The 24918-nt window shown below is 41.3% G+C and overlaps 1 protein-coding gene across 1 annotated transcript in view; it reads left to right on the plus strand.

Annotated features, from left to right (window-relative positions):
- The first annotated feature begins 897 nt into the window (after positions 1-897).
- hhat (hedgehog acyltransferase) overlaps positions 898-24918 on the plus strand; it is a 32210-nt gene continuing 8189 nt past the window's right edge. The window contains exons 1-10 of the mRNA XM_083774503.1: positions 898-1033; positions 2888-3035; positions 3929-3993; positions 4834-4947; positions 6143-6337; positions 10388-10609; positions 12013-12190; positions 12852-13002; positions 18020-18055; positions 23231-23432. Of these exons, the coding sequence (XP_083630629.1) occupies positions 2915-3035; positions 3929-3993; positions 4834-4947; positions 6143-6337; positions 10388-10609; positions 12013-12190; positions 12852-13002; positions 18020-18055; positions 23231-23432 (1284 nt within the window). The 5' untranslated portion in view covers positions 898-1033; positions 2888-2914. The remainder of the gene's footprint in view (positions 1034-2887; positions 3036-3928; positions 3994-4833; positions 4948-6142; positions 6338-10387; positions 10610-12012; positions 12191-12851; positions 13003-18019; positions 18056-23230; positions 23433-24918) is intronic.

Genomic DNA, 24918 nt, shown 5'->3' on the forward strand with positions numbered 1-24918 from the left:
TTTTTGTTCCAATCATGCATTTCATAACATAGGGCCTATACTGTACACTAGAGAAAAAGGTTGTTCTTGTCAATGCTGGGTCGGTGGACTCCACTACAGTTTCTACTTAATGGGTGACACTTATCCTGCTATGACATTCAAATGTTGCCCCTTATCTGACTAGCTCTCAGGTGGTCATCCCCATCTTCCTCATGTTCTGCACCCCACTTACCTATAGACCTATAGTTACCTTAGAGTTAGGTTTAGCCCTTGGCCAGTTCTTATAGAGACTCGCTGACATGGTCTCTATAAGACTATAAGACGCCCTGGACCAGGGCTAGGTTATAGGTTTAGGTAACAAACTTCGCTGCAATGGATATATTTTAATTCCCTTCAATAGCAAATGAACAATACACAATCCATAATGTTTGTCTGTGCAAAAATATGAAAATCTAAAGACAATGTTGATCAAGTCAACAGAAATATTGTTACATGTCAAATAAACCCTTACATGTAGAGCACCTGAACAATAATGCCAACAAGAAACGCATCCAAGATCAAGAATGTCATGTAAGTGATGTAACAGTCTTGTAGATTTTATGTACAAGATCTTATTTTGCATATTATGAGACAAGGTGACCTCACTGAATCTCAGCCATATCATTCAGTAGGGTGAGGTATGGACTCAGTTTGTGATTAAATGCTGTTTAAACCAGCTTCCATCTGTTTTTTGAGTGGTGCAACACTGCAACTTATTTTGTAGTGCAACTTTATTGTAGGCTAATACAGCTACTGAGCTACCTGTAAAGGACAGATTGTGTGCGCGCGCGTGTGTGTTGTTCGTTTATGACCTTTATTTTGAAGGCTCTAACCGGATGTATGATCATTTTTTTTACTTTGTGATGACAACACTGTGAAGTGTTGTCTTCTTGGTTGGTTTAGTTTTATCAGCCAAATGAGAAGGCATAAAGTATGCAGGGTGTGCATAATAAGGTGTCGCCACCATGCATGTCCACAAAGGCGTCGCTATACGTGTCAGCTGGTCAGCACATAGGTAAGTCATATAAATAACGTTCATTTAGCTAGTTTACGTTAGCTCTGGCCACACGCACGCGAACACGCGCACATGTTTACTAACGTCTGTCATTCACCATCAACATCGGTTCACTAATTAGGATGGGTATCGTGAAATATATGTAATTGGCAAATAAACACGAATGATGAGGTATGTTAATTCCTGCAACAATAAAACACCGTGGGCATGTATGCATGAATCTATAGTGTTCTGTAATTGTTCTGTAATTGTTTTACAGTTCAATTGAATGAGTTAAAAAGAAGACGATGCATGATGGTCACAAAAAATAAAATAAGGCTGGAACTGAGAATATGACTGTCTTGGATCCATGCCACAGACAACCAAAGTTAAAAACAAACAAATCATGAATTGACATCTTTGCCAAAGAATATTTTCTGGACTGACAACTTTTGCACATTACCAGGAACCTTTATGACACCATAACTTGAACATGTTACCATTATAAACATTGTGTACAAAGGTGCTAACGCACACCAAAGTTGGCACACGGGAGAGAACTGCAGAGGAAATCTTGAAAAAACAAGAAGGTGGCCACAGAGTGCCAATATTTTTATAAATATACCATTATAAACATTATCATGAGAATAATATAGTAGGGGTTATACATTTTGTTTTTTGTTTCAACTTTCTGCTGATTAGATTTTTGTGAAAATAGCAGATTTACAAGATCACATCGTTACATGTCAATTGTAGATTTCCCCCCCAAAAATTTACACATTTTAGTCAAATTGATTTGTTTTTATATAATAGATTAAATCAATAATTAGGGGGGCATGGTGGCACAGTTGGTAGTGCTGTCGCCTCACAGCTATAGACGGTCCTGGGTTCGATTCCCGCTCGGGATGCTGTGGGCGCTGGCGGTCTGCCTTCTCCTCCGCGTCATCAGTGCCCATACCCGAGGCGGGGTTGGCGAAAGGTCCCTTCTGTGTGGAGTTTGCATGTTCTCCCCGTGTCCCCTAGGGTATGTACCCTCACAAAAAACATGCAGTAATCCTGGTCTCTAAACTTCCTCCCCCTGGCCAGCCAGGGCGCCTGATGGAGGCGAAAGGAACTGGTTGGAATAACGTGTTCCTTCCACGCGTCCAACCAGGGAAACTCCCCCCTGTCAGGTGCAAAGGAGCAACTTGGACACTCAGGCATGAAGGAAGCATGAGTTCAAGTCCGTTGCTCTCCCCTTGTCCCCCATATATATGGGGACTAAGTTGGCGGAGGGTGTGCAGAGCCCAGGATCACATTAGATAATTGACACAGGGGTGAAAAATGGGTTACAAAATCGTGGGATAAAAAAAGAATAAAAATCAATAATTTGGACCATTTTTGACTATTGAATCCTTAGGCCCTCATTTATCAACGCGGTGTATGCCTAAATGTGGGTGTACACCCGGTAGATTTGGGTGTACACCGCGTTGATAAATGAGGGCCTTTTAGTGACCTTATGCATCACCGGGATCTTGTTTTAAAGTTGTTTGTTCTAGTGACATTTCAGTCTAAATCAATGAAGGCACCAGGTAGATTTAATTAATTATTTTTATTTTTATTTATTAACGGTATGCAGAATGGGTACATTTCAAAGAAAGCACAGCTCAATACAAAAACTGTTACTGTGGACGATACCATGATAAAGCATAATACATTTGTTTACAACAGGGTCCACCATTTTCAATTCATCAGAACATTCATCAGAACATACTACTGATGCAAGAGATAAAGTCTCAAGTGTGTGTGTGTGTGTGTGTATGCGCAGTTGCGCACGTTATTGTGACCATGGCGTGCACATGTGAAATTCTCTCTCTCTCTCTCTCTCTCTTATAGGCACACTGTGGACCGGACCATAGGCTGATGGCATCTAAATCAAAAGTTGACCTGGCAGCCTTGCCACGGACCGAAATCATCACATATTGGGCACTTTCGTTTGGGTCTCACTTGTATTCTTTCTACGAGCTGCACAGGTTCTCCAAAGGTAAGTTCAGTCAAAGGTTTACGTAAGGCCTACAAACATGCATGCTTTATATAGGCCTACATACATATCTTTGCATACTTGTGTTTATAACACAATGTTTTAACACAATTAATGTTTTGCCAAATGAAGGGCAGCCTATGAAATCTTGACTCCTCCAGGTGGGGCAGTAGAGAGTACACAGGTTCCCTGCAAAGCGGTAGATTTGATAGCCACAAGGCCTAATCATGCACTGTATCAAAGTTTCATTTGCAACTGCAAGTAGTTTTCATTGTAACTTTATATTATATTTAGTATTGTGGCTCCACTCTTATCTGCAGCCTGTTGTCAAAAGCCAGTTTCTCTTATTCAATTGAAGTGTTGCATCGTATAGCTTGGGACAACATACTACATTTTTACTTTTCCATAATTGTTCTATTGCTGTTGCTTGGTTAGTAGACCTACAGTAGCTAGCCCCTAGCGGTAGCGGGTAAATCACATATCACATATCCCAACAGATCTCCCCCTCCCCCAAAAAATATATAAAAAAATAAATAAAGCTATATTCCTGAAAGTAATCATTTAATTTTGGGAGCTTGTAGATTGGCTATTTTCACTATTTTTGAAACATTTTGCCTAATGCCTATAATGACGTGGAAAAACCTTGTGTGTCCAAACCGTTACTTTTCAGTAAACTTAAACAAAAACGTTCTGAAATAGTGAAAATAGCAGATCTACAAGCTCTCAACGCATCACATCGCCATGCATTGTGAGCTTGTAGATCGGCTATTTACACTACAGTATACTTTAGCTTGACAGTCTTGTATGGTTGAGTTAAGTGATTGAAAAACACAACAAGTTGAAATATGGAGATACGAGTTTTCTGCCCGACAACAGCGATATCTCAATTTCCACAGAATATGAAGCAGGTCTGGATAGAGAATCACAACTGGAGAAAGGCTTTTTCGTGGGGTTTAAAAAGGTGAGATCTCTGTGTATAGGCTGTCACCAGTGTTGTACAGTAACCTAACCAAGTGAGTACTATACGCTACAGTTTCTGTAACTTTTCTTGAATATTCATATTTTTGGATACTTTAACGTCACTACAATTTTATGTATATAGGACAAATATTGTACTTTCGACTCGGCTACATTTCTATGATTTAACCACTTTAAAATATACGATGTGACATGTCGTGAGCTTGTAGATCTTGCTTTGTTCACTTTTTTAAACACATATTCACTTACAACTAGAATCTTTTCTGAACTGAATACATTATTGATGAAATATACTAGTTTTTATAGCTGTCAAAAGATTACTTTCGTACATGGACGCCAGGTTGAAAGTAGTTAAATCTAAAATTACAATTTACAATTTAGGCATTTAGCAGACGCTCTTAATCCAGAGCGATTTACATTAAGCAAGAACAAAAAAGCATGGGAATACATCACATAAAAAGCATTTATCATGAAACATGCGTAAACTAAGACGGTAACAGTGGAATATCTATATAATGAAACTATACATATAAACTATACATATATACTATACTATGCTATACATAATGTACTATGACGTGCTATGACTACATACAATGCAATTATAGTTCTGTCTACATAACATGCTATAAGTCTCTATCAAATGCTATCTAAGTCTACAGAAATGCTATCTAAGGGGGTAGGGTAAGTGCTATGGGCCAAGCCTTCATGCCACAAGTTTTAACATACGGACAGGCCCTATTTCCACTGACATGGCTGTTCAGTGTGTGTTCACCCCTGCTCACGTTGGGCGCCCATGGTGAAGTTAGTTGTTTTTTGTCAGGACCCCGCAGACTTTGAATGGAGCTTCTGGAGCGAATGGGCAAAGAAGTCTCTGCTATGGAGTCTGATTGGACATGGTGTCATATCTCGATTCACCTGCACCTTTTTCCCTAAGGTAGGATACAGTAAATTAATACTATCATGAACTTGAAGGATCAAAGGAAGCTAATTCTACTGTATGTCACTGCTGCTCCACCCTGCTCGCTGTACATACAGTATTTATACTGTTTATTTGTTTAGTTATTTAGTTATAATTACTTGCGCAAGCAGAGCGTGCAAGTACTAGTTTCGTCCAGGACGATGTTTGCTGTGTATGCGCCGTCCCAGCATATGACGTAATGACTGCTTGTGCCTGATACGGCAGTGGTGCCAGATTACATACATGTATACATAGGGGTAAATGGTAAATGGTGCATTTATATAGCGCCTTTATCCAAGGCGCTTTACATAGATTGTGCATTACATTCACCCATTCATACACCGATTGCGGCGGAAGCCATGCAAGGCACCAACCAGCACATCGGGAGCAATTTGGGGTTCAGTGTCTTGCCCAAGGACACTTCGACATGTAGACAGGAGGAGCCGGGATTCGAACCGCCGACCCATGGATCATTGGACGACCTGCTCTACCTCCTGAGCCACAGTCGCCCCACCTTTAATCCTCCCGACACTAAAACATATCGGCATTACGTCACCATCGAAAACCAATTACACTCTGGCATTGGGTCCTTTAATCCACATCTTTATTACGTCATCATTGAGAGCTAATTATAACAGTTATACCCTGTCATATGCTGGGACGATACATATGCATCAAAAGGGGCGCAAAGTAACCACAGTATACCGCTAATCAATTTACAAATTACATATACATATACAGTACATAGAGGCATTTCCTTTAATCCACCCGACACTGATCGACATATATGTCACCATCGAAAGTCGTCACTTTTACCAATACTTCACAATACTACTTTTTTACTTCCAAAAACTAGGTACGTAGCAAATAGCTAAACCTAATAATTCAATATTTCAAACGTTCTTTCACAGAGAAGCTGAGATTTGACAGTTTGTAGCGGTCGACAGCGCTCTCTGCTTGCGCACTAGTAGGCCATTTATGGCCTACTTGTGTGCAACAAGCAAGTATAGGCACTCGACAGAGTGCAGTTCTAGTTGTTAATTGTATTCAGGGTTTTTTGTCTTTCTCTTCCTCAGTAATACTATAGCCATTTAAAATGAGCCCTCCTGGCTCCAGGATCATGATCTGTAGAGATGTCCACTCATTCTGACAGTCACCTTTCCTCAAACAGCTCAGGGTACCGGCACTGTTGCTGTACGGTCTCCTGGCCGCCTGCAGTGTTTTAGGAGTTAAAGGTGTGAGTGTGCTGCTCGTACACCTCCTCGTGTCCTTCACCATAGCCCAGCTACGTAGGCCTGCTCTGTCCTGGGCCTGTAGCCTGCTTCTGCTCTCCAGCCTTCACTTTAAGCCACTGCAGGACCTCCAGGTATGATGGCCTTATTACAGGTGTGTGTGTGTGTGTGTGTGTGTGTGTGTGTGTGTGTGTGTGTGTGTGTGTGTGTGTGTGTGTGTGTGTGTGTGTGTGTGTGTGTGTGTGTGTGTGTGTGTGTGTGTGTGTGTGTGTGTGTGTGTGTGTGTGTGTGTGTGTGTGTGTGTGTGTGTGAGAAATATAGTGGCCCTCGATCTCCATCAAAGTTTCCCACCCCTGATATAAGTGGATTGTGGTGAATTGCCTTTAATCAAAACTTTATTATGAAAGAAAGCTATTATCAAGATGTAAAAAGCAAAGTGACACACACACACACACAGTCAGACACACAAACAACCACACACACATTATACATACATTTATACCAGTAAGACGCCCTAAGGGCGAGAAGGGGCGAGGTCACGTGCACGCATCGTATGGTTAATCAGGGTTAGATGAGGTCAGTGTCGTGATCTTCATGGAGATGGCCATATATGGTGGTGTGACATGTCACGAGGCGTGACCATATATGGAGGCGTGATGTCACGAGGGGTGACTAACTGACGGACGGGAGATGCAGTTTTAATAGTAAATGTGTCCTACGGTCGCACATTTTTTATATATATATATATATATATATATACATACACCATAGACTGTAAAAAATATGGACAAAGCGTTCCCCGGGTCTAACATGGACGTAAAATGAAGCCTGTAATTCTATGGTAATTCCTGATGTAAATCACCATATTTCTAGATCCTTTTTGGCCCAGCTGGCCATTGGCTGGCTCCGTTTTGGCCCAGCTGGCCATTGGCTGGCCCAGACACGAGGCGGGACTTCCCCCCTTCTTCTCCGTTGGTTTTTATTTTGACTCGAGTGGGAGGGGAATCCCGATCATAGACTGTAACGGTAGCCACGCCCCTCAGAACATACGTGACTTTATGGTCATTTTTTTAATTAATGGGACCATAATTTTCCAAAAAGAATATTATGACATTAGAAATTAGACTTTAAACTAGTGACTGGAAGCAGAAAGTATTCATGACCATGTTTATTAAGGTAATACAGTCTAGGTGAAGTTGGGCCCAAATACATGGACTTCTATGGGGCTATGGGTTTTTCTGGGTCCAATGACAGCGCCACAACAGGCCATTATATGAATCGCGATTTCCTTATAGGCTTAACAAAATATCTGTCTGACTGCCCCCCTGATATACACACACACTGTATATAAGTATTGCTGGAGTTTCACTAGTGAAATGCCATTATGTTTTGAATGAACACAAGAGGGAGCCAGACACAAAAGGAACCAGCAGACACTAGTCTTTTTTTGATACACAGGTTTAATGTTTGTCTTTAGTTCAATGTTTGTTATGTTTGCCATTGACAATGAAGGGAAAATTCACGTCATAATGTGCCCCATTACGTCATATTGCCTCTTTATTGTTAATGGTGTTTGATGTTTGTGTTTGCACCGTTTGTTTGACATCACCTAATCAAAATGAGTTAGACTTTATATTAGCGCCCCTCATTTCACACGGGTGTGAATTCTACTTTGGCCTGTGCACAAGGTAAACATTGAGTGAACATTCAATACTTTAGTGGAGGAAGCATAACAATGGTTGCATTATATCAAGAAGAAAGAGGGGTTTGTCTTTCACTCATACAGGTACAAGCAGCAAAATGTTGGTGCAGCATGTTCTACAAGACAATGGAAATATGCAACAAGATAGAGATAATACCGGATTGCAGTGAAATAAAAAAAATGAATACAAATAAGATTACAAATAAGTACATTTAAGACTCTTTACAACCTCTTAGCAGCTGTGCAGAATCGGAGGCGGACAATACTAGACTGTGTGTTTCACATCAACTACACTTAATTAATTACGTTACATCTGTGCCAGTAAGTGCGACAAGAAAAATCTATTCACAAATTTATACAGTTTTATGTATTTATTTTTGTTTAGTTCCTTATCCTCTGATAGCCACAGAGAAAGTGCTCCTCTCTCTAAGCCTATAGAGCCATGGGCTTTGCGGCGACTCAAGTGCTTGCCGATTTAAAAGAAATAGCAGACCTACAAGCTCGTAGCGTGCCACTCGGTGGCGCGCTATGAGCTTGTAGATCTGCTATTTTTCAATAGCTAAAGCGTAACGTAAAGCTAACACCAAAAGGGGTCCCTGCCCAAAATGGGTGTGTCCCAGGTCTAAATGGGTTTAGATCGGGCTCACTTCTAAACCAACTGGGGGTTCTGATGGATAAGAAGTCCGGTCCAGTACTGTCCGGTCCACACTGCAGGGTTCAGTCCCAGGTCAGCCAGTTTTACAGCTGGCCTATAACAGCCTAACGGCCCCCATGCAGAACAGAACATGGTTGATGGCATCTGTTGTGCCATAGGCACACTGCAGTGGGTCCAGGGAGCTGTGGAGAGAGGAGGGGAGGAGGCTTTTTACTATAGCCTCTCAAAGCACGTCATGATCAGTGACCACCGAGATCAGACTCGGCCGCAACCTCACGGTACAATTTAGGCATTTAGCAGACGCTCTTAATCCAGAGCGACTTACATTAAGCAAGAACATGGCATGGCAATACATCACATACATTAAAAAGTATTAGTACAAACATGCGTAAGCTAAGAACGTAACAGTGGAATATCTATATAATGAAACTATACATATAACTACATATATACTATACTATGCTATACATACTGTATGTACTATGAAGTGCTATGTCTATATACAATGCAATTCTAGTGCCGTCTACATAACATGCTATAAGTCTGTATCAAATGTTATCTAAGTCTACAAAAAGGGCTATCTAAGGGGGTGGGGTAAGTGCTATGGGCCATGATGGAGTCTGAAAAGGTGGGTTTTCAGACTACGGCGGAAGATTGGGAGTGATGCTGCAGTTCTGACTGCAATGGGAAGTGCATTCCACAGTTTTGGAGCCAGAAGGGAGAAGAGTTTGGGACGTGTGGAGCGTTGTCCCGGTGTTTTTAGTGCGGGTACTTCCGGCTTCCCTGCGTTGGCTGATCTGAGTGTGCGGGAGGGTTTTTGTAGGGTTCAATCATACTTGCAAGATATGTTCAAGGTTTCTTTATTCTGTCTCCCAAGGGAGAAATTTGTCTTGGACCCCAAGGACCCGCTCTGCAGCATACAGATACAATACAAAACAATACACAATACAAGAGAACAAAGGCACACAGTGACCCGTATAACATTAATAAACCACACACCAACATACCTAGTGCAAAAGAGGAAGAATGCATCACCTCATAACCTTCGACCCCTACCCTGTCTGCCCTCTGTATAAGGACTCTGTTAAGGAGTGTGATTGACAGAGGGACAAAGGAATGCTTGTACCTATTGTATTTGCATACGGGGGAGCCATACCTTTTGGTTGCTTTGAATGCCAGCGTCAGAGTTTTGTATTCTGTGTGGGGCAGCGACCGGGAGCCAGTGGAGGGAGCGAAGAAGGGGGGAGGCATATGAGAATAGTAGTCATTCAGGCCAGCTGATGAAGAATTCTTGGGAACGAGGACAATGGTAGCCAAAGGCAATTGATTTCAAGGACACTTTCTGGGAGGGGGGGAAGCCATACAGGGTAGGCTACTGCCAATCAATCAACACATTGTATTGTACTTGCTCCTAACTCGGTATGCCTTGCTTAAAGGATAGGCAATTCACAAATAGACTGCCGGTTCTAGAGGCTGCTTGTGTTGATACTAGGCACACCATTAAGAACATTCAGAAAATGTCTCTTTCCTCACACACCCCACACTGATTTGTTGCACGCACAAACGCACAAGGTGTATCTTGGGATTGCAGTACATCTTTCTGAACTTGTAAACAATGATGCACATCAACGGAAATGTTGCAATGAAACTTGTACAAAATGTTCTGTATTTCTCTGTGAATATAAGTCAAGTTTATCAATGTTTATCAATACATGTATGGACTGTATACGTACGTACATAAATAGTTATTTGGACTATATAGCACTGATGTGGTATGCTTAGGTGTATGATGGAGCCGACCTTGAACCTTTCATTGTTGTCTCTTAGAGAGGCTGGTATGAGACGGAGGAACGGTACTACCTGTTGGTCTTCAGCGTCGCCGTCGGTGGACTCCGTTTCATCAGCTTCAGTCTGGAGCACTGCTGGTGCCCCCTGGAGCCCCCTGGTGGTGGAGTCGGGGTGCAAATGTTCTGGCTGTTCTCGTACTCGTTTTACCATCCCTTGTTCTATAATGGACCCATCATCACGTACAAGGACTACGTCCAGCAGGTAGGAGATGACACCGATATGACCCATTCTGACCTGAGATCAGATTCTAAAAATGTCTTCTACATCCTGACCGTTTTCTGAAAAAGCTATGTCGTATTTAAAAAAAGAAATAGCAGACCTACAAGCTCGTAGCGTGCCACTCGGTGGCGCGCTATGAGCTTGTAGATCTGCTATTTTTCAATAGCTAAAGCATAGCATAATGCTAACACCAAAAGGGATAAATTCCAGGCCCTTCTTATGGGGGTAGGAGGACAACGACGTGATTGATTTGTCTCAATGAACCCATTTAGGCCTGACGTCGAAATAAAAAAAGATTTCTGAAATACCTATTTCTGTATCGGTGGTGCTCAATATTTCATGTCGAGGACCCCAAAAAAGGATATGTAATTGGCCGCCAACCCCCCCATCTGAAAATATGTTGTTCCAGGAACCCCTCAGAAGCAAAGATTTGAGTTAAAATGTTCGCTCTGAAAGAATATTATATTCAAAGATTTGTGCCGCATTTTCACAATTTTTTTCAAAAATAGCAGACCTACAAGCTCGTAGCGCGGCACTCGGTGCCGTGCTATGAGCTTGTAGATCTGCTATTTTTCAATAGCTAAAGTATAACATAATGCTTAAACACCAAAAGGGGTTCAGTTGAAGAAGATGTTCATGACAAACATCAAGCCACCAGCTGCTTCTTTTCACCAAGACAGTGAGAGGCGTCTCTCCCCGAATTCCCCTTCCTTCTGAATAGGTGCCTGACCAACCAAGTAGGAGTCATTAGTATATAACAAGAATGACACGATCTCCTGCTGGCTTATGCTTACCAAGCTCAAATACCATCATTGATTGTTGCGGTGCCCAGCCAAGAACACAAAATTACACTAAATCGTTTGATCCCAAGTTCCCAACTCAAATCTGGATAAATTTGTCTGAATAAATGTGTTTAAAGGGAAGCCTTTTGGGTTGGATGACACATGCATAATATTGGGTGGGATGACGACACATCCTGCTTGCTTGGTTTTGTGTGACTTTAACTCCTTCAGCGCCACCTGGTGGTCACCAGTTTAGGCTCTGAGTGCCAATTCTCCCATTATAAAGATAGAAAGAATTTGTAATTATATTATGCATGTAATGTGTATGTCATCACCTGTACACCAGATCAGAGGAATTTTCTAAATATGGTTGAAAAAAGAAAAAATATATATATATAAGAATAAAAAATAAAATACAAATATATATATATATATTTCTTTGAATTCCCAAGGGAGAGACGTCTTAACGCCCGTGGCATCCATTACAAAGACAGCAATAAGACGTCTTGTCGTCCGTGGCACATTTTGTTGGCCATATTGTTCTGTGGAAATGAGCTAGCAAATCTGTGCACTTCCTAACTTCTTACCCAACCTCTAACCTAGATGCGGACACCCACCAAGGAAGGCAGTCAAGATGAAGCCAATTATATGTACCTGGTGTTCAGAGCAGCCAGGATTTGTCTGTGGTGGTTCATCGCAGAGTACATGATCCATGTAATGTACATGCACTCCATACAGGCCAATGAGACCTATCTGCAAATTCTTCCTCCATGGGCTTTGGGTACGTGTGAAGACTTGCCTCCCCTGGGTGGTTTTCCAGAAATGAAATCAATAATTGAATTGTATTTTTCATTTTGTGAAGAGAATGATGATTATGAACTAAACTGACGATTTTCTCTAAAGTTGTAATCAACATTTCTGCGTGGGGTCATTTTGTGTAGGAGCATGCGTATCATTTCCAATATTCTCATTTATCTGTATTGTGCCGAATATAAGACAACTCTGATTATAAGACAGCCCCCAAGACTCACTTGTGGAAAAATAACATTAAATGGTAAACGATGCATTTACAGTATATAGCTAAAGGCGCTTTACATAGATTGGGCATTACATTCACCCATTCACACACACATTCATACACCGATCGTGGAGGAAACCATGCAAGGCACCAACCTGCTCATCGGGAGCAATTAGGGGTTCAGCATCTTGCTCAAGGACACTTCGACACTGACTCTGGGGGAGCCCTTGTTTGAACTGGGAACCTTCTGGTTACGAAGCGGCCACTCTACCCCTGAGCCACTGCCGCCCCATTGAATGTCAAATAGTCTAGTCCCCGATTATAATACAACCTTGTTTTTTTTTTAGGATATTTCCATTGGAATATACTGTCTTATATTCAGCACAATAGAGTACAAAGTCTGTTTGTCTCTTCTACATTCCAGGTGGTCTGGCCTTGGCTCTTGTTCAGTTCTTCTATGTGAAGTACTTGGTGCTCTTCGGATTGCCCTCAATGCTGGCTACACTGGATGGCCTACTTCCGCCAAAGCTCCCGCGCTGTGTCAGCATCATGTATAGTTTCACTGGAATGTGGAGGTAAGTTCACAGCTGTTCTTAACGGTTTTACTGTTCCTGGCGGAACATTCCGTCATAAGTAGGCATGTAACGATTCACTCAACTCACCATACGATTCGTATCACGATATGAGGTTCACGATACGATTTTTCACGATATTACAAAATATATATATTTTAAAGAAAAATTACAGTTTTTTTATTTATTTTATATAATTTATCTTCCCCCCCCCTGATATTTTTTATTTAACTACATTGCAAAAGAAGTAGCATTACTTTTGACAGTGCAGAAACATAATTGCCTTCCTTGATGAGCATCAACGACCATCATCACCTGGGCACAGTCACAGACACACACAGCTCCCCTCTACAGTCACAGACACACACAGCTCCCCTCTACAGTCACAGACACACACAGCTCCCCTCTACAGTCACAGACACACACAGCTCCCCTCTACAGTCACAGACACATACAGCTCCCCTCTACAGTCACAGACACACACAGTTCCCCTCTACAGTCACAGACACACACAGCTCCCCTCTACAGTCACAGACACACACAGCTCCCCTCTACAGTCACAGACACACACAGCTCCCCTCTACAGTGCTCTACTACTGAAAGTGACTCATTTCTCTCCAAAAGCACTTGAATATGATGGAATATGACTCGATTCATATCGTCGGGATTAATATCGATATATATCGATATACGATATATCGTTACATGCCTAGTCATAAGGTATCCAACCAGCAACTGCTTCTGGCGTAATGTTCCGTCTGATAAGCTTTATTATTGATATCAAACCGGATCGCTGATTTCTTTTTTTTTTTTTGGCTTGGCCTTTCCTTCTTTAGCGATCCTCGACCGGATTGCGCAACCGCGCTGCCGTCCACCTCCCATTAACTGACTAAAAAGCTGAATAACTCTAAATCTACGGAGCTCTCCATGGTTTGGATAAAACGTGCGATGTTCGGAGGTCTTTGCTGATTATCCGGTGGTCTAGATGGAAACATTGGTGCTTTTCTAGAGCAAGGATTAGCTCGCTAGCATTGACGCTATTTATTTAGCATTAAAGACGGACGCTCCAGACAGGATGTCAGTCCAGTGTGTGCTGCATTGAAATCGGCTCGGCAGTCTGCGGTTGGCTCTGCGTCCAGCAGGAGGCAGTATATGGGTTTTAACTATGTCCCTAATACAGTATATCATATTTTAGTGCATACTGAGATTGTTGGGTGAGGGGGGTGATGAAACTATGGGGGATGTGGATGCTGTTCTCAGGCCTAAGGCAGTAGCTGACCAAGGCAAGCTGCAGCTCAGTGGGTAGAGACGAGAGTAGCCTGGGAAGCATTACTTTTCGGGTTTATGATCCGGTCGGGAGCGGGTGGTAACCAAAGTAATCACTGATTTGTAGTCATCAGGGAGGAAACCACAACCGGAATAAGAACTACCCAAAATAATTCCCATATGCCGTCATAATTTTAGGGCCTACCCAATAAAACCATTGATGCAGCATAGTTTAGCTGATTTTTTTTAACCCATTTTGGAAGGGAACCCGTTTTGGTGTTTTAACTAAGCATTATGTTATACTTTAGCTACGAGCTTGTAGGTCTGCTTTTTTTTTTTTTATCGTGAAAATGTGGCACAAATATTTGAATATAACATTATTTTTATTTATTTCGACGTCAGGCCTAAATGGGTACAAAAAAGTACAAAATAAATATAAATTTGAGTATACTTTCCAGAGACTATTTAGCGTCTTTATACCTTTTGTTATCCCATGGGGGCATTCTATTTTATTGGTGTATAGGCCCTAAAATTATGATCGCTGGGAATTATTTCCGATAGGTCTTATTCCAGGCTGCGGTTACTTTCCTGCCTGAAGAGTACAAATCAGTGACTACAACATGGTAAGTTACGATCGGCTCCCGACCGGATCACATGGTGATTTAGTAACACAGACCAGGCTTTCCTCAGAGGTGGAAAGCCTGGTGACGCGAGTTTAGGTAGAGGGGGCTGTCTGGCAATCATAAGGTCATTGGTTGACCTCTTGGCCCCCGGCCATCTATGTATTAAAGTGTCCCTGAGCAAGAGACATAACTCCTAACATGTCAACGGAATTGAAGTGTCCCTGAGAAAGACACTTACTGTAACCCCCCCCCCCCCGCCCCCCCCCAGCACTCATCACGACCATCTTAGCAGCCATCAGCTGGGTGAAGATGACACTGAATTTCCTCTGCAGTATTATCAAACATCTCCCGTCCCCAATCGGCAAGCCGAAATGTATGTCAAGCAGGCTGCCACGCTAGCTACATTGTTATACTTATGAATAAATAAGGCTATGGGTACTGTATGTGATAAACAATGTACATTCCTCATTGCCCTCAGCCGGCAAACAGGAATGCCGGCTTGACGATCTTTTATCTCATACCCAGCCTCTCTGGAGTGATAAAAGGATTGAGAGAGAAATATCTGATTACCCCATGGGATGATAACTGGTAATCCCTAGGGCTGCTGACCAATCAGGAGCCAATGCACGCTGTGATTTCATTAGGCATGGGGTATGTGGTAAACAAATTGGCGCTCAAGCATTCATAGTTGTGTTTATGCCTGGGCAATTACCTTTATTTGTTCCAGTCAAGAAATTTGAATGGATAAGAGCCAGTACATGAGTGCCGATATACAGTGTTGTAAAACTCTTAAGTACCTGTCTGTCAAACCAGACGAGGGTTCAGTACTTGGAGCTTTACAACATACAGGATAACGGCAATGGCGTTTTACTGTAACATATATTACTTGATGCTTTATAGTAGAATGTGGTATAAAACCAGTATGATGTTATATTTATCTTTATCTTGGACACCATTGTCACAGCTTTCCTAATATACATTATATAACCACACTCCATCTTGTGTGATATTCTTATTGGGTCAGATTAAAGGTCAGATAATTTACAGGTTGCTATATTTGTCCTGCAGCAAAAGGAGCCGTTCTACTTCTAAACTATTCCCCCAGTCTGCTCCAATTCAGATTGTTTTTTATTTCAGCTACTTTTGAGTTTGATCGTGCTTTGTCAATCAAAGGCTCAACTCCTATCATTACTGGCAATCAGAACAATATGTCCCCTCCAGGCCCCTTGTTTCAGAACCTGACAAAAACATCATACACTCCTAGTTAATAATGGATTGCTTCTTGGGTTTTTATAGTGCCTTTCTAAGTACTCAAAGAGCTTTACAATGTTCCATACATTCACACATTGGGAGATTAAGCGGCACACAGTCAACACCACTCACTCCCCTCACTTGTATCAAATACATAGAAATAGTATTCTTTTTTTCCCCTTTTTTTGAGGTAGGCCTATTAAAAAGGTCTTAAAATCCTTAAGTTGTTACTTCACTGACACCTGGGGACCCCCTGAAAATCATGTGGGGACCCCGTGGGGGTGCCGACCCACAGGTTGGGAAGCACTTAGCAGTTAGTAGACCGTTGGCCCTAATACAGCCACAGGTTAAATTCAGAGCCGTAGCCTAGCCTATAATATATACTGTACAGTGTCTTCGCATTTGTGGATTTAGGCTAGCTAGGCATGCCACGCCACGGCAATGCTAATGTGAGGATAGGGAATGGGCTAATAATCCCCACAGACGAATGCATTATCCAGGCCAGGGCCTGACCACTATCTCAATGTAATGTAGAGATTGACTGAGTTCAGTGGCAAAAGGAGCAGTTCTAAACTACTTCCCCAGTCTGCTCCAATTCAATTGTTTTATTTCAGGTGTTTTAATTTAAGTTTGATTGTGCTTTGTCAGTCAAACCTTCTCCTATGCCACCAAACTGTGGAACGCCCTACCAACAGTCATTAAGACATGTGAATCCCTTGACTCCTTCAAAACCACTCTCAAAAGGCACCTACGGACGGCTGCAATTCGAAACTGGCCCCCGTAAAATCTGAATCCCCCCCCCCCCCTTTTTCCCCTCACTGTATATGTTTTTTCCCCCTTTTTGCTTCCTTTATGATGAATTCCTGTTCTGTTCTTTAACTACATAGAAGTGTCTATTTGTACGTCTCTAAATGTTTTGATTAATTGAACATGGTGGACCCTCTTGTAAACAAGTGTAATGCTTAATTGGGTCGTCCACTCACAGATTCTGCAAACTGTTAATAAATATTTCAATCAATCAATCAATCAAACGGCAACGATTTGCCTCATCTCCTAATCATCACTCTCTGGCAATCAGAACAATAGGTCCCCCCTCCACACAATCAGGAACAGGCTATGACCCCTTGTTTCAGAACCTGACAAAAACGCCATAAACACCTACGTAGTTAGTCATTCGAATAGCATTACCCTCTGTATAAACATTCGTCTTATGAGGATTGTTACCTTTTTATTATAATAAACTCCTAAACAATCACAAACAAATCAAAGCCCAGGTCAAAATTGATTGCTATGCGTATCTTATACTGAAGGGGTCAGAATTGCTTAAGCTAAAGGGCATATTAAAGCGCTCGGCTTATTATTTTCTAAGAACCTTAATCACCATTACCGCTAATTCTCTTTAATGCTGATTTTCCACTGCGAAGTCCTTTGATGAATATTTAAAGACACCTGAAGCTATAGTTTGGGACGGGTACAGCAACTGCTGGTGGACTGTATGCGGCAGCTTAAACCCCATTCAAAGTTGTAGAGAAACATGCCATACAAATGAGCATGGCATGTGGTAATTCCATAATTGGTGGATACAACTGCATGCTTGTAGCACATTTTGTCTGGTAATAATTCCACCATGGTCTGCACTCCATACTGACTAGCTAGAGGTTCCCAATGATTATATTGATAGGTTACAATTGCTTTCTCTTTTTTGTGGAAGCAATTGTTGTAGACACACGCCTAAACTCAGGTTATATATTCTCTAAATCCATGAAGCTGTTTGCCCTGGAGTGATGAAAGGATTGAGAGAGAAATATCTGTTTGAGAGCGCTCTGGTGTTTCATTGGGGTGGCTATTTCAGTATGTGCATTTCTTTTTGTCTCTTTCAGGCATTTTGATGAAGGACTATATCAATGGCTCATCAGGTAAGAGGCATCTAATCAAATAGGAGCCATGATGGATGATGATGCTAATCATATACTATTTTTAACCAGAACGTTAACCTTGATTTCATGTACAATATAGAATACAGAGAGACAAGCATACAGTTGCCTGCCAGCATGTTTATGCCAAGCAACATATTGTTGGTTAAAATGTTCCATGTCTCATGTTTACCCCTGCCGCAGAAATGCCATGTTCAATATGCGCATGTGTAATTATGCATTCAACTCACTTGAGTTTTACACAACATGCGTTTTTTCTTTGTCTGGTGTTGTCTTTTGTTAATGATGCACAACCTGCTGAGTATCATAACCTATTGGGCGTGGTGTTCATGAACTGTATGGATGCATGTTGCTTTGAGGAAATGCTACTATTCCACAATCGTAATAATACAGATAATACGTTGCAAATACAAGTTCTCCATTTTAGTCTGTTGGTGCCTGGTTTGCTCAGCCAGTTAGTGCATGAACTTATGCTCCTTGTGAGTCATGAGAACCTGAGTTGGAATCCAGATCACGCCATGTCTCGCTTTTGTCTCCCCTCTGTTATCTAAATAAAGCATAAAATTCCCAATTAATTCCCAATTAATTAATTCCCAATTAATTAATTTGTTTTAAAACTCATTCAGTGCCACCTGGTGGACACCAGTTTTGGCCTTGCCACCGAAGCCCATTATAAATAAAAGAAAGAAAATGTAATTCTATTGTGCATGTAATGTGCATATCATCATTAACCCATTCTGAACGGGAACCCATTTTGGTGTTAGCATCATGTTATGCTTTAGCTATTGAAAAATAGCAGATCTACAAGCTCATAGCGCGCCACCGAGTGGCGCGCTATGAGCTTGTAGGTCTGCTATTTTTGAAAAATCGAAGAACGACTGACATTTTTAGAATCTGATCCCAGGTCAGAATGGGTTAATCAGACCAGTGTGTGTCCAGTGGAAACCTCGTATGAATCTGATCTCAGGTCAGAAAAAAAAAGAAGCTGTCCAAAGGCGCCATTGGCACTCTTGGCCACCAGGGGGAGGCGTCCAAAGGCGTCATGTGGCATGGAATGAGTTGGCATCCATTATATTTATGTTTTGTCATTTTCCAGGCTACAAAATGGTACACAGGATACGAGTTCCCCCACATTAGCTGAAGTGTCAACTGAAGAGGTTTTAATGCATTTCTAAAACTCTGGTAATTGCAACCGTGTGAGAAGAGTGCTAGATAATATGTATGTAGGTGTTAACCCATTCTGTGCGGGAACCCCTTTTGGTGTTATAGCACTATGTTATGCTTTAGCTATTGAAAAATAGCAGATCTACAAGCAGATCTACAGAGCTTGTAGATCTGCAAGCTTGTAAGGTCTGCTATTTTTGAAAAATCGAAGAACGACTGACGTAGAAGACATTTTTTTAATCTGATCTCAGGTCAGAATGGAAAACTGTCAGGATGTAGAAGACATTTTTAGAATCTGATCTCGGGTCAGAATGTGTTAATGCGGCTGTGCTCCACATGACTCACTCGCCTGACGCCTCGTCTCCCCCGAGAGACTAAGTGGCTCATAGCTCCTCGTTCCATGGCGATGGTCTCTGCGACGTGTCTAACACTCTTCACAACGACAAAAGCTCAATTTTGCTTTTTTAAGTAAGAAAGGCCCACCAGGGCAGGCTGTCTTGTGAGTCACGCATCTAAGGACAAGCATTTCGGCATTTCATCGATTAATTTCCCCACAAGAATTGAGATCACGATTTGCACACATTTCTCATTTTTCTTTTCCATGAAAATATTGATTGTCTTTAGTCTGTAGTTGCTGAACATTACTACGGTACATCCAAAACGTGGCACCTGGAGCACACTACTGTGGCTAGTTTAAATGGACAACATCAAGTGCTTGACTTTTGATGATTTGAACAAGGTGGACCCTCTTGTAAACAAGTGTAATGCTTTATTGGGTCGTCCACTCACAGTTGACAGTCTTTGTATTGAGTTGTGCTTGAAATGTAGTGTAATTCTGCAAACTGTTAGTAAATATTTCAATCAATCAATAAAAAAAACCCTCTAGAGTAGCCTAACTAAAATTAATTGGATAGCCGATCCTTGCTCAAATTTCTGAATCTGTCTGAATCTACTGTAGATCGCGATTGTCACATTGTGAGCTTGTAGATCGGTTATGTTCAAATGGCCGAAATGTGGGTTTTGTATGTAATAATAATCAAAATCTACAAAGTAACTAGTAACTAAAGTTTTCAAATGAATGTAGTGGAGTAAAAGTACAATATTTGGAACCGAGATGTAGTGGAGTAGAAGTAAAAGTATTGGAAATACTCAAGTAAAGTAAAGAAATACCTCAACATTGTAGGCTACTTAAGTACAGTACTTAAGTAAATGTACTTACATTCCACCACTGGTTATGTACTAGCATAAATATCAAACATTGTCCATTATCTATACCTTTTGATAATTGGCAATGGCCAAGTGTATTCAGGTCATCTCAGCCATTTTCTAAGATGTTTATATAGTAATTGAGAAGCTGTCAACTGCTACCTAATTTCATTAGTTTGTAGAGACAGACAGACAGGTTGGTTGGTTGGTTGGTTGATTGATTGATTGAGTGGTTGAGTGAGTGAGTGAGTGAGTGGTTGGTTGTTTGAGTGAGAGAATGGTTGGTTGGTTGTTTGAGTGAGTTAGTGGTTGGTTGTTTGAGTGAGTGGTTGGTTGGTTGGTCTTTAGTGTTCAGTATGTAACAATAATGTGATTTCTGTAGTCCTCTGCGTGCATCTTTTCTTGCACCCACTTTACTCTCTCAATATTGTCAACCTGGCCACTGTGTGGACAGCCTCTAATGAAGGCTGTTAAACTGCAAGCTCATCTTTCAGGACCATTGATTAGCCACGGCGGTGGTCGAGATAATTAGCTCCCTGCTCAGTAGGAGCAATAGCCTGAAAGTGATGTTTCCTTGTAAGTGCCGTGGCGTGATGCTGCCCGGTGCTACCGGGGCACCACACAAGGACCCATACCTCCTTTCTCAGAAAAAGACCACTCTTTTCATACCCTGACACCAGTTTTTTCTTGATGTTATATAAGCGCAGTATTCTTCCATATTCAGACTCGGAGGCAGTCCAAAGTAGTAACTTTGCAATGGGTATGTGTGAGAGAAATGGGTTGTTGTCGTTGTGTTGATGTTAAAATATTCATATTATTTTGGTATTGCATATGTTATTAGAAACTTATAAATAGTTGTTCTCACTCAACTGCGATGCAGTAATTCTAGTTTTCTCTTGAAAACACTGACTGCACATGCAGGCTGTTAGCCTTTTGGACTTTATTTTAATTAAATTGCTGCTGTTGTTTTGTCAAACTGGACACATAAGGCTTCCATCAGTGGAGAGTGGGTGGTGTGGGAAGAGAGCAAGGTGATCATCATCAAATGTATGCATTTAGCAGACGCTCTTAATCCAGAGCGACAGTAAGCAAGAACAACACTTACTAATTTGGTAATACACCAAATACATTGAAATAGTCATCAAGGATCATAACCAAGCTAAGAACCTGAAGGACATCCATCTAACAGTAGAATATCCGTACAATGAGTATACACTAGAGTGCTATGTCTACATAATATGATATCTAAATGACATACAGTAAATGTAGCCTTTGCTACGCCTGCAAGGTCGTGGAGGCTAGGGCAATAAGTGCTGCGGGCTAAAGGCTCATACATAGTCTGGTTTTACGGTGGTGGGGTGACCACCGAACTACAACATGACGTCACGAGCCGCGGTGAAGAGCAAACCACCACCACCGCTCCAGCCCTTCTCTCTGTTTTTACTCACCACCGCTCAACGTTATTTCAGCTCCGGTGGTCAGCTCACCACCGAAAATCCAGACTATGAATAGGCCTTTAGGTGGAGTCTGAAGAGGTGAGTTTCCAGACTACGGCGGAAGATTGGCAGAGAGCCTGCGGTTCTGATTACAATGGGATGCTCATTCCATAGTTTTGACCAGCTGCAGTTCGTTGACCTGGTTAAAATATCTGACCGATATGCCCATATATAGGCAAAAATGGCGATCTGGTTGCCCAGAACGGCTGATCTGACCGCTGGTGCCCATAATGGTTCATGCACATTATGGTACTACCGACCGACTTCAAACAAGCCACATGCTACATCTATGACCCGAGGGAGTGTGGTGCCCGGTGTCGAGTCGTGTGGATGGCTGTCGCTCACTTGAGCATAATATCACCATGGAACCACATTCAATGCACATACAGTTTTAAAAGTATAATGTAAAATGGGTTTCCATTACCATCTGTTGTTTTCTGATTAGCACCATTTAATCTCACTGTGGTTAAAAGGGAGTGTACAGGGTGCCAACATATATATTTTTTGCAGCTATGCTTCCTGCCAAGCAGAAATGTATTTGAACTGTGCTTTGTATCAAAAACATTGGACAACAGCATTGTTGTTGCTTTTTTTCATGTACCGTTACTTAAAGGACAACTTTAGTTATTTTCAACCAAGGTTCATGTTTTAGGTTGTTATTAGAGAAAGTAAAAGATGAGTGTTCTTTTTTTTTTTCATTTGCTGATTTCTTTCGTTTTAGGGATTTTAGCTGTTTTTGACAGGGGGGCATTCAAGCATGGGGCAAAATGTGTATTTTTTACAAAATGTTATAGCGATTTATTTTTTTATTATTTACTATAGTCCTACTAGACCCCAAGAAATTACATCTGGCCACAAAAGATCACGAGATCTACTGAATGTGTCAAACTGACATATTGAGCCTACGACACACAGTGTGGCTTCCCTCCAGTAGGCCTCCTTCACATTCTGTAGATCCTGTGATCTTCTGTGGCCAGATGTAATTTCCTGGGGTCTAGTAGGACTATAGTAAATAATAAAAAAATAAATTGCCATAATAATTTGTAAAAAAAAATACATATTTATGTTCGAATGCCCCCGCCCCCCTGTCAAAAACAGCTAAAATCCCTAAAACGAAAGAAATCAGCAAATGAAAAAAAGTTTAAAACTTTTTACTTTTTACTTTCTCTAATAACAACCTAAAACATGAACCTTGGTTGAAAAATACTAAAGTTGTCCTTTTTAACTGTAACATGAATCACCTTGAGTCCATATATTTCTTTTTCTTCATAAGCCTGATCCGTTTGTCCAGGTACATCTATGTCCCATTAGGAGGTTCCCGTCATGGACCCCTGTATAAAATGCTGTCCACTGGCCTGGCGTTTGGCTTCGTCTGCCTCTGGCATGGAGGCCATGACTACCTGCAGTACTGGGCTCTGATGAACTGGATTGGAGTTCTGGTGGAGAATGGACTGAGGGCTCTCTTCACCTCTTCCTTCATTCACTCCTTTGTTGTATGTTTGAACACAAAGCAATTTAATTAAAAAAAAAAAAGAAAAAAAAGACTTGGATTTAAATTAAAGGACCACTTCACCACTTTTCAACTCCTCTTCCTATAATTGGTCCTCCCTAATGTTCATCATAAAATACCACAATTTCTTTGTACTCAGTCCGTGTCTCATAGGAGGGCTGTGGGCAGTTCAGAAACCCGTCCACCAGTGACATCATCAATGGGGAATCCATGCTAATAGAAACCGCAGGCTTTCTTTTCCTGAAAAGTTGCAATGCGATAATGGAAGCCATCGGTCTCACGATAATAAAAATCTTAACCCTTGGCCTACAATTCACGGAAAAAACGGAATTAATCGAAAAATCTAAACCTCCCGTTAACGGAAAAAACGGAATGACAATCAATATCAGTTATCGCGGGGTCAAAAGAGCAAAAATTTATATTTTTTCGCTAATATCACTAATGTTGGATGTAATTTACCAAAAAACGGCCGAAATCCGCGTGATCGTGCGCTATCGTGCACGCGCGCCGTCTCTATGTGCGTCGCTGTAAAAAATGTGATATTTTGCGATCTTTTGGGGTTGATTTGAGGTTAATTTGACTTAGTTATGAAAAATATAGCATTAGCTTAGCAATCCGGACCAGCCAAGCTATTGACTAGGGTCAAAATACTACAGGATGTTGTTGATCGTTGAACCGGAAGTGACTTAGGAAGATCCGTCTATTTTAGCCAAAATCAGCATAATGGTGCTTTCCCGCCATCTGGTGGCGATGTGAGAGAATACATTTGCAATGAATGAAAAAAAAGAAAACATCTCTTCAATCCACCAGATCTTTCTTGTATGTTAAAACGGTGAATTAAAAATATGCCAATTTGTTACCCAAACAAAAAAATTGGGACTGGTAGTCCAAGGGTTAATATATTTTAAAACATCTGCCTAACGATGATGTCACTGGTGGACGGGTGTCTGAACTGCCCACAGCCCTCCTATGAGACACAGACGGAGTAGAAAAAAATGGTTGTGTTTTATCATGAACATTAGTGAGGACCAATTATAGGAAGAGATGTTGAAAAGTGGTGAAGTGGTCCTTTAATCGTTTGTTTCTTGGTAAAATTTCATTATTTTCCCTACCTAATGTACCAAGAGTCAAACTAATGATTCCCCTTTGATGTTTCTCATACAGTTTGAACTAGGTATGGTACGGTAAGAATGGTGAGCTTAATTTAGTTCAGCGCAATTCCTGGATGTCTCTATGGGATCAAGTGACAGGCATGCTGCTCCTCTCAAATGTAGGGTAATGCACCGTTAAACTTCTCCATAAATGGATGACTGGCCTAACAATATTACACATTGTAATCTATGTATTCCTAGCTTCTGATTAGAAAGCAATTAGATTACATCAAAGAAGTTAAATTAGCAGATGAATAAGAATATATGTATTTAGGAAAAATGTATTATAGCTCGATCATTTATATTTTATACTAATGA

Source organism: Protomyctophum parallelum (genome assembly GCF_964188405.1).
Source record: "Protomyctophum parallelum genome assembly, chromosome: 10".
Lineage (NCBI taxonomy): Eukaryota > Metazoa > Chordata > Actinopteri > Myctophiformes > Myctophidae > Protomyctophum > Protomyctophum parallelum.